This window comes from Larus michahellis, chromosome 1, assembly GCF_964199755.1.
Source record: "Larus michahellis chromosome 1, bLarMic1.1, whole genome shotgun sequence".
Taxonomy (NCBI): domain Eukaryota; kingdom Metazoa; phylum Chordata; class Aves; order Charadriiformes; family Laridae; genus Larus; species Larus michahellis.
Window position 1 is genome coordinate 90,490,391 of NC_133896.1, and position 11,117 is coordinate 90,501,507.

The 11,117-nt window shown below is 50.6% G+C and overlaps 1 protein-coding gene across 1 annotated transcript; it reads right to left on the bottom strand.

Moving 5' to 3' along the window:
- Window positions 1–6,315: 6,315 nt before the first annotated feature.
- On the bottom strand, window positions 6,316–9,757 carry LOC141737818 (trypsin I-P1-like). Its single transcript, XM_074572794.1, has 5 exons — window positions 9,621–9,757; window positions 8,986–9,154; window positions 8,124–8,377; window positions 7,221–7,357; window positions 6,316–6,476 (listed from the first exon to the last, which is right to left on the bottom strand). The coding sequence occupies exons 1-5, from the start codon at window positions 9,658–9,660 to the stop codon at window positions 6,327–6,329; spliced, it is 750 nt and encodes a 249-aa protein (XP_074428895.1). The 5' UTR covers window positions 9,661–9,757; the 3' UTR covers window positions 6,316–6,326.
- Between the last annotated feature and the right edge of the window lie 1,360 nt (window positions 9,758–11,117).

Genomic DNA, 11,117 nt, shown 5'->3' on the forward strand with positions numbered 1-11,117 from the left:
CCTCTGCTTCCTAGCCTGCCCTTCATCTTCTTCTCAGAATCTGTGAGTTTATTTGTCCTGCTTTCTCTCCATGCCACCCCACTCCTCCTTGCCTCTCTCTCCATTTAGCTCTCATTTCCATTATAGCCACTTCCCTCAACGCTTCTTCCCCTCTCTGCCTCCCTTTCTCTCCCCACCTTCTTCTTTCTCTCTCTCTTCAATCTGCACTCTGCAGACCTCCTCTCATTTAACTCCAGGCAGCCCTGGAGTTCATCATTCTCACTGTCACACAGAAAGGATGTTTGCATGAGAGGTTCTTCTATCTAAGGTGCACCTTTAGATAAAGACAAGGCCGGGCACGTGCCGTAAGAGCCGGTACCGAGCGGGAGCTGCCCACGTCCTGCTCCGTTACAACGACCTGCCTGAGGTTATCCTGTGGCCAGGGGGAATGTGCAGCACAGCACAGGCCTGAAGGCCATGTTGCAGGTGCAGCACAGCACAGGCGGGCGCGTGCTCGGGTTCACTGTTTTGTGCATCACTGACTCCTCCATCTACAGTGGTCTCTGGGTCAGGATCACTGCCTTCCACCCCGGGATCCTCACACAGTTTACCTTTCCCAAGGATATATCTAAATTCCAGATTACGTTAGCAAGCTGTGCAGCTAACAGAAGGTTTCCTGATGGGTTAGAGTGGTATCTCTGTCTTAACACACACCGGTGCGCAGCACAGGCCATCATGGGGCTCTCCAGCAGGTTCCCACAGTGCAGCTTCCCATGCTGACAGACGGGCTTCTCCAGCCCTAAGCACAAGGCCCAAGAGAGCAGGCGTGCCCCGTTTGACATCTCTAACTCCTCGCATCCCATGTGCCCTGCAGGGCTCCCAATGCCCTGCCCTGCCGCCTGCGCACCCCAGGGAACACCATGGGAAATGGAGACCCTTCCCATGGACACATCAAGCCCAGCCTCCTCTCAGCTGGAGTGCTGGGGGTATTGTGGGGTATTGTGGGGTTTCTTCCTGTTGCCTGCACAGTTTAGCCCACCCTCTTGGTTCTTTTCTCCCTTTTCTTTTGAGGAAGCTGGGGTCATTCCTGAATCTGCTACAGGCATTTTTGTGGCAATGAATGCAGTGGGATACACTCGGACCTGGAACAGAGGGAGTGGGAGCTGCTGGCATTGCTGCACCCTTCTGCATGGACACAGGGGTACATCTTCTCTGCAAAGCCCATGACAGCCTTGAGCAGCCAGGTCCCTTGCTCTCTTGTATGGGCCGTCCTTGCACTGCCGTGCATTGCTGGGCACACAGCATGGCAGAGACGTGCAGAAGCTCTGTCAGGCCTCTGACACACAGAGAGGGTGTCACTGCGGACAGAAAGCAAGTCAGATCTTGCCAGCAGTGATTCCCCACAGCCTAGGGTTGGTGAACAGGCCGTGCCCCAAGTAGAGAAGACGACAGGATTTTCTCCAGCTCTGCCCATCCTCGTCCTGCTGCTCCTTTGCAGAATGCTCCAGAAAAGAGAGTGTCATCTCTTCTCTGGCATGGAGAAGGTAAGTCTGTACCAGCCTATCCCACAGTGAATAGCCTTCTCCTCACAAATTGCTCTGTGGTGCGGTCTGCCAAGAGAACTCTTGGGAGTCCCGGTCCCAGTGCAGAGCCAAAGGCAGCCTTTTCTCTCCTTGAGATGTCCCTTTGGAGGAAGAGAGGAACAGTTACAGAACTCCTCTCTGGCATACTACAGTAGACAGCAGGGTGAGAGGTCAGCAGCCTTTCCCATACCTGGGCAACATGACGAGCAGCACTGGGATAAGCAGAGAAGATTCCACGTTGCAGCTTGCGGGCTGGGAGCCTGAGTGTGAGGCTGCTGGAGAGAAGACTCAGCTGAGGGGCACACAACAAACATGCATCCCTACGCTCTCTTTCTTTTCCCTTCGTTTGGTGGCTCCTTGTGCATCCCTGTGCCGTGCACGCACTCAGGCTGCCACACAGCCCCATCCTGCTCCTGTCATCACCCCTGTCCCACACCTCTGCCTATACACACACACAGACACAGCAGGAAGTGCGTGGAGCAGGGTGGATGCACCTCATGCCTGCATGCAGGTGTCATTCCCCGCTGTTCCCAGCCAGCCAACTGCCTCCTCACACTTCAGGCTCTCTCTCACCGCCCTGCCCACCCGCAGAGAGACACATGTCTCTTCCTCTCCCAGCCTCTCGTCTTGGCACGTCTCTGTGCCTGTGCTGCCACACCGGGCAGGGTGCTGGAAGGAGGTGGCCTTTCCCCATGGTTCTCCTCTGGTTCCTTGTGGCCGTCCTGGTCCCTGTGGGTAAGTGATCTTCTCTTCCACTTGAAGAGCTGCCCTGGAGCCGCTGCTGCTGCCTCAGCCGTGTGCCCAGTCGTTGTCAGTGCCCCATTCCCCAAGGCTTCCCGGGGGAAGATGGGCAATGAACGGGGTGAGCTTTTCCTCAACTTCTAAACTCAGAAAACTCTACACATCTACAAATCTGTTTTTTCTGTACCCGAAGCCATTATTTGTCATAACAAATTTGCCATTGTCTTTGAAGCTGGTTTGTGTTTTTTTTTTTTCTCCTGTGTGTGTCTCTCAGAGAAATGGGACGCTGTCCCATAGAGCTTGCTGACATCCTTATGCCACCCCATGCCATGTCTTAATTCTAGGATGTGTTTTCATGTCTCCTTCAGTGTGTTTCACTCCTCACATCTCTTCCCTTCTCTTTGCAGGCCAGACCCTTCAGCAGTCGCCAGATACCGTCGTCCAAGTGGGAGACTCTGTGGTTCTGAACTGTTCCCAAAAGGGGAGTACAGTCTCAGAAATGTACTGGTACAAGTTGCCCACTGGGAAGGATGCCACTCTGCAGCTGGTTGTATATTCAGTGGAAGGTGGCAGGGCAGAGATTGAGAAGGAATTCAGAAATCACTTTTGGAGTAATGGGACTAAGGGCTACCGCTTATCTGTGGCGATAGATTACGCCCTACTCAATGACTCTGGCACATATTTCTATGGTAAGAGAGATGCACAGTGACTCAAAAGCTGGAGCAGCATAGCACAAACCTTTCCATGCGACGAGGGATGTGCCCCCAGCACATACACCGAGCCCTGTATTTGACAGTAGACCATGTTCTCCTCTTGCCCTGTAGCACTGTCTACTTCAGGAAAGTAGTGTTTATCATCTGTCTGTCTAGTGCCTGATCTCTAATGGCTTGGCTGGAAATCCAAGGCCAACCTGGAGTTTAATCTGGCAAGAGATTCTGGCATCTCCTGGGGTGGCTCACACTGTGGTTTCCTAGAGTACAGGTGCCTCGCTGGTAACCCAGGGCTCAACACACTGCTGTATATGAGGGGCTCCAAGTTGCAGAGTACTGGCAAGACCATGCCACTGAGGACTTCTATGTGTGCACTGGTCCCTTGGCCCCACCAGTCTGCAGTGAATGGGTATGCTGATGTGTGCCAGGGTGCCTGGGTCACGCCGTTATGCCGTGACCTGAATACTCTGATATATGCCACGTAGCTCAGGTCTTGATGATATCCAAAGATGGAGCATGGTCCTGTAAGTGAGGAGCCCCAGGCCACAAGGTGCTCCGTGGCAATAATCCACCATACCTTTGGCTCTGCTAACCGGAATGGAGGTGTCAGGGCCAGGAGGGGGATCATTCCTCCACCCTGCTCCACACTTTGGAGACCATAACTGCGGACTGGAACCACTTGGCGTCCCCAGGACAAGGGAGATGTCCACCAGGGGTCTTGAGATGATGAGCACTGGAACACAGGGCAGGTGGGCAGAGCTTGAAGGTTCTAGGTTTGTCTGGCCAGAAGGTAGGGGAGCATTAGGTGCAGCCTCTCGTTCCCTGGAGGGAGCTGAGGACGAGTTAGAGACAGAGTCTTCTTGGAGGTCCCCATGAAAGGACTGAAAAGTGATGGGCACAATCTGGGATGGGGAAATTCTGCTGAGGCAGGGGGACAAATCCTTTGCCAGAGGAGTGAGGCAGCCCAAGGACAAGGACTTGTACTTGAAGGAGAGGTTTGCATTTAGGGAGACTTTCCAACCTGCCCTGATCCATGCCCTGAAAGACCTGCTCCAATTTTAGAGACAAACCTTACCTGAGTGCAGGGCAGACTGGCAACCCTTGGATACCACACCCCCGAGTACCTCCATCAGCCTTTGGTGTATTCCCCAGTGCCCTACGTCTTTCAAGAAAAATGGGGGAATATTTGGGTGAGAGGGTCTTTGCGGTACTCACGTAGACTGCTGGTTCCCCAGTAAAGTCCTGCCAAGAAAGACAAATGTGTGTTAATGCTGTCTGGTGATGGGAAGAAGGGGATAGAAAATTTTTCTCTGTGGAAGGAAGGTGCCCTCTGTCCCTTTTCCCTAAGCAGACTGTTTCACTGCTCAGGTGTCCCAGGTGAAGACCTTTGCTGAAACCAGTTCTGGGGTTCTTAAAAAGCCCCGTGACTTCAAAGAGACTCTAGTGGGGTCCCATCACACAGGATCCCAGCCTTAGATGAGGTCCCTAGGATTTGTCCAACATGAGTGTCCTCAAGGCTTGACTTTCATCCAGTGCTCCTCACTCCATCACATGGAAGAGCTCAGCTGCCTTTCAGCCCTTGAGGCTGCACTCCACTCTACCTGGACGTCTCTGGACCAGTCCAACCCAGCCTGACTGTCCTCACCCCCACTTCCTTTTGTCCCTTGGTCCGGATGGGGTGGGTGGCCTCTCTGTGTGTCTTGAGTCAGGAGGTGGGAGCAAGACCTGTGGTCTGTCTCAAATACCTGCCACTTCCACCCTGTCGTGTTGACCACGATCCTGCTGTTGAACCTGCCTTTGCCCTGGGAGTCACAGAATGACAGAATGGTAGGGGTTGGAAGGGACCTCTGGAGATCATCTCATCCAACCCTCCTGCCAAAGCAGGTTCGCCTAGAGGAGGTTGCAGAGGAACGCGTCCAGGTCGTTTTTGAATGTCTCCAGAGACGGAGAGACCACCCCCTCTCTGGGCAGCCTGTTCCAGTGCTCTGCCACCCCCAAATTAAGGAAGTTCCTCCTCATGTTTAGGTGGAACTTCCTATGTTCAAGTTTGTTCCTGTTACCTTTTGTCCTGTCGCTGGGCAGCACCTGGCCCCATCCTCCTGACACCCAGCCTTTAAGTATTTATAAGAATCAATAAGGTCCCCCCTCAGTCGTCTTTTTTCCAGACTAAAAGGACCCATGTCTCTCAGCCTTTCTTCATAAGAGAGAGGTTCCAGTCCCTTGATCATCTTCGTAGCCCTTTGCTGCACCCTCTCCAGCAGTTCCCTGTCCCTCTTGAACCAGAGAGCCCAGAACTGGACACAGTACTCCAGGTGCAGCCTCACCAGGGCAGAGGAGAGGGGGAGGATGACCTCCCTCGACCTGCTGGCCACGCTCTTCTTGATGCACCCCGGGATGCCGTTGGCCTTCTTGGCCACAAGGGCACATTGCTGGCTCATGGTCATCCTGTTGTCCACCAGGACTCCCAGGTCTCTTTCCACTGAGCTGCTCTCCAGCAGGTCAGCCCCCAACCTGTACCGGTGCATGGGGTTATTCCTCCCCAGGTGCAGCACCCTACACTTGCCCTTGTTGAATTTCATAAGGTTTCTCTCCGCCCAACTCTCCAACCTGTCTAGGTCTCGCAGTATGGCAGCACAGCCTTCCGGTGTGTCAGACACCCCTCCCAGTTTTGTATCATCAGCAAACTTGCTGGGGGTGCACTCCATCCCTTCATCCAGGTCGTTGATGAATACATTGAAGAGGACTGGAACTGGACTGGAAGAGGACTGGGCACTGGTCCATGAAGAGAACAAGCCCTTAGCAAGAGGTTGTTTCATTCCCCAAGTGGAGCTTTCGGAGAGGTTCCACTAAGGAACGTTCAGTCACATAGTCGGGGGTGGGGGTGAGAGTGGGGGCGATGGGGAGCGTTTGTGCTGCTGCCTGCTGTTTTCTACAGTAGGAGTCTGCTGCCTGTATGATTCAGCGCACTCTGTCGGCTTTTTTAGGCAGTTTTGTAGCACCTGAGTACATGCTGATAAACAGAAAAGATGGCTGCCTGTAACTGACTGACAGGCTCCTGAAGATGAAGCTGAAAAATGTTGCAAGATCCTGCTAGTTGAGAGGCACTACAAATATTAAATATTTTCCCTGGAGTGATATTCCCTGCCTCTGCCCTCCATACAAATGGCCTATGGAAGTACCCAGAGAAATGTTGCACAAAGAAGGGGTGCCTGAAAGTCTTTATTTTTTGATAATTTTGGTGTGTCCAGTCTAAAAACGGAAGAAAATGATGAGGAGAAGAAACAGGTCACATCATAGAATGAGAGAGAGCGTCTCAGTTGGCAGCTATAGTGTCTTGGATCCAGGAGACGTAGTTGCAAACCTTAGTGTAAACTCCGGGATAGCCTCTCTGCGCACATCCAATACCCCAGGAAACAATGCCCTGGAGCTGCCCATTGCAGACTACTGGACCGCCGGAATCCCCCTGTGCACATAAAGGATACGGATATTCAGCAAATGAGAGGAGCGTGAAGTGATGAGCCAGAGATCCCAGAAATCACTGACAGTCGAGGGAGCTCCGTTGGGCTTTTTCTGCACTGAAGTTCTACAGAGGTCATTTCTGATTACCACTCTACACCTGATGCTCCTGTGCCTTACTTTAGCTCCAAGGGCACCGCAGCTGAGGATGAGTAAGCTGCCTATTTTGGATGGATGCAGTCCTTGGCAGACGCTTAGGATATGGGTGTCTTAAACATTATTCTGCCAAATAACTCTGTGGAGCTCGGCACATGTAAAATGCAGACCAATTGTCAGGTGTGTTCGTTTTCCAGACTACCCGGATCTTGGCATACTGGCTATGTAATTTTTGGTGAGTCCAAACCTAACATTTGTGTCCTAAGCTCTGAAGTCACCGTGATTACTATTGATTCTCTGGTGCAGCACTCCTCCCTTTTCAATAGCCCAAGGTGCAGGAGGTGGCATAGTCTGCTCGTGGAAGTTTAGGGCAGAGGTATTGTCCATCTCAAAAAGGGACAATGACCCATGGAGTGGGAAAAAAGCTAGCCTCACTCAGTAAGCAGCTTTCACCCTAAGTCTCTGCTGTTGTTCAAAAATACGACATTCAGACACGCCAGTGCAGTGAGAGTAGCAGATTCTCTAATGCGACGGCCTCTTCTACTGGCAACAGGCAGGAGAGAAACATATGGGAAAGGAGAGACAGATGTTTTACCTGGCAGGAGTCTTTCCCTCCCTCCAGGAATCCTACACACATCATATTGTTGGTAATTTGCCGAGGGTAGGCATCGCTGCACTCTTTTGCGGAGAGTACGGGAGCCTTCAGGCACTGCAAGGTGTCCGGAAACAAATCTAGAAGAAAATAGAGAGAGGTGGTTGATGACATCTCTGAGTTCATTTCGGAGCCCGGAGAAGATCTTCCTTATCAGAAAAGTAATGACTGAGCATCCTGTTTTAGTGGTCGTCATTTTTCCTCTGAACGGTAATCGCAGCATGGATTCCTTTTGTTCAGATGGAACTGCAGCCACGTTAATTTTTCTGATACCTAGGCAGTCATCAATTGGCAAGCGTGGTGCCACGAGCTACTCTTGTAGCCCATATGCTGGAGGAAACCTGCGCCTCAGGAAAACCGTCCTCTCCTGTGGTGGAGGTTTTGTTGTCGTCGGTGGATTAGACACCAGTCACCATTCACACCTCTGACCATTGGCGTAAGAGAACGGAGCTCTCTTGTAGTAATTTGAGATCCACAATCACAGATTTTGATCTTGTTCTCAGAGCACTGACAACTCTATTGGCATTAGTAAAATTGCCAGTGCTTGGCACTGCACAGCTGATAGCGCCAGGCCACAAAATTTAGGGCGGAGTGAACATGCTGGTGAAGAGCACATGGATGACTCGAGTGATTCCATGTTCGTACCACAGAACAAGAGGAAGGACCTTATAAAGGATTTCCTTCAAAGCAGTTAAATTGTTACCGTCCTATACGGACTCATCAGTGAAAAAGGCCCGTCCCACAGCACTTCTCTGAGCTTTACCCTGCACAGTTTGGAGCTAATTGCGGAGTCTTAGAGCGTCTCCCAGGCCCTTGCGATGCTGTACATTCCCACAGAGTACTCACTGCCATTGCTGAGTGTGTTGCCCCAGCCAGAGATGAGGCACGTGGTGCCTGTGGTCACACAGCTGGTAGGCAGAGGAATTGTTTGGACAGCTCGGTTGAGCTGGGCTGGTACGGAAAGCTTGATGAGCATAATGTCATTGTCCAGTGTTATGGAGCTGAAGCGAGGGTGGCGGATGACTTTAGCTGAATTGATCAACTGCTGTGTCGATTCTGTGAGTTCCAGGTTATGTTTCCCGAGCTGCACTTGGATGCGCCTGGAAAAGAGAAGGAATGGCACGTACTTTACTGCTACCGCCTGCTTATGAGGAACCTCCCCGTCACCGTATGCGCTCGCTGCAACATCGCTACTGTGGGAGCTGTTTTCATGCAGGTCATCTTTCTTGTCCTGCAACGCGTCCTGGGGATCCACACTGAGATCTTACCCACTCCCAGCACAGCTGGTGAGTTTCTGCAGGTTCCTTTTGTTGAGCTGGGACGAGTCGGATATATAACAGTGCTTTATACAAACATTCTGGAAAAAGGCAAACTGCTGTCACCCTGACCTCATTCCCCTTCCTGTTCTCCGGTGACTAAGTTGTAGCAAGATTCATGCAATTTGTAAGAAGTCACAGCCCGTAACTCATTGCTCGATTATCACATTGCCATTTCAGAAAGTGCTCTGCATTCCCAGAAGCATTTGCAGAAGGGGAAAAGCCCTCATGATGCCTCAGCCCAGCTTCCTGAACGAGCCACCCATTCCTTGGTTGTCCCCTGTCAGAACAAAGTCCCTTCCAGATTTGGATCTCACAGCTCAGACTTCCTGCTAGAAGCGAACTGGAAGAAAGAAGTAGCTTTAGGGAAGAATATAGTTTTTTGTACTCACGACTTGTAGCAGTGGGCAGCCGACACAACCCACTGGCTGCTGATGAGGGAACCTCCACAGAAGTGATACCCAGAATTCAGGGACACCTGGTAGGGGACAGAGTTCTCTGCACAGGTGTAGCCTCCCACGATCTTGTCATCATCATCGTCAGCGTTGACGGGGAAGGCAACTGGGAGATAAGAAGTGGCATATGTCAACATCTGGCATAAGGAGTCTTGTCCCCCTGCGACTGACTGAAGCGTCTCACTTGCAGGCTGTACTTCTCTAAAAACTCACAGCATCAGCGGGCAAGCACGCGGCCATTGTCCAAAACTTTACAGCAGCTTTAGGACTTCCTGGCCAGCGGTGTTACCTTCATACTTGGTACTCCTGAAGGGAGAGACAGGCTTTTTTTGAAGCTGACGCACACATTTCAGTAGTGCTGGGACGAGAACCCCTATGAAGGCTTTCGTTCCCCATTTTGTGACACAAGCAATTGTGAACGGACACAGTCAAAAGAAGTTGCAGTGCTGTGCCGTAAAGTTTGTGCAAGTTGAAACTGGACTTCCCTTTCCCCCAGTAGACTGCCCTGTAAATTTGCTCAGAAAATGGGCTTCCTTACAACTCACAAAAGCAGAAGTACAAAACATACTCACCAGCCACCCCAACAAAGGTGAGAAACAGTATGAATTTCATGATCTCGACACAGCCTCACGCCCCGACTGGTGGACTGCAAGTGTGAGCTGCTAGAAATACATTTTTTGAGATGGCCTTATCTCTAGTCCAAGGTTTTCTCCGGACAAAAAGTACACAGTGGAAAATTTGAAGATCCAAATGTGGTCACTAACAGGCACAGGCAGAAAGTAAAAATAACATATCAGTTAATAATAAACCTTTCCTAAGATAGAGAGCTATTTCAAATTATTTCAGAGGGCAGCCTTCAACTTAAAAATACCTTTGGGCTTTGGAAGGTGTGTAGCTGTTTGTCTGTCTATCTCATTCCTATACGCAGCACCTGTTGAGGGCAACCCTCACACCCCTTTGAGATTCCTCTGCGCTGATGGTGTCATTATTAAAAATGTGTATTTTTACTGGAAGCTGAATATTGTAGGTAATGGACAGTAATACTATGCATTTATATTTAAACAAAGCAAAACAAAGCAAAGGAAAGCTGTCCTGGTTCCGGCGGGGATAGGGTTAATTTTCCCTGGTATCCCATGCCATGTGAGCCATGCCCACCCTGAGCTGCCGGGGGAGGGCGCAGGAAGTCGCTGCTTGGAGCGGGCGGGGGCGTCCCGGGTCCGGTGAGTGGCGGGGAGCGGCGGTTCCGTAACCGTGTTTGTGTATTCCTCTGTCCGTGTTATTGCTGTTGGTTGCTTGCTCCCTTTGCTGTTCTGTTAAACTGCCTTGGTCTCAACCCAAGAGTCCTGCCTTTTTTTCTTCCGATTCTTCCTGTATTGGGAAGGCGCGAGCGAGCGGCACCTGGTTCTTTGTTGCCGTCTGAGGCCAAACCACGACAAAAGCAAAACAAAACACCCCCAAACCTCTCAGTGTTCATTTGTTAATTGTATTTCAGCAAATTCCTTTTCTTGAGTCATGTGTGCGTGTGTGTTTTTATCATATCGAACACAGCATTTCCCCAAATAAAATGATTCAAAAGTAGTTTCAATGAGGATAAAACTATTCCGTGCCCACCCCCCACCCCCCCACCTTCTAAGTTAAATAGCTCAAATGTGGGAATTCTCACCACATCTCTTTGAAAGCATTTCTCTCACCTAATCCTTATGATAATATTGGCCTAAGTACCAAAACACGTATTTTTTTATTTAGCTTTGGAATGTTCTACAGATACTAATTTTTGCCATGGAAGAATTTCAGTATAACATTGATGCCTATGGATGTAGAATCATAGAATCATTTAGATTGGAAAAGAGCCTTGGGATCATCGAGTCCAACCATCAGCTCCACTCTACAAAGTTCTATCCCTTAACACCACATCTAAACGAGTCTTAAACACATTCAGGGATGGTGACTCCACCACCTCCCTGGGCAGCCTATTTCAGTGTCTGACCACTCTTTCTATGAAGAATTTTTTTCCTAATGTCCAGCCTAAACCTACCGTGCTGCAGCTTGAACCCGTTCCCTCTTGCTCT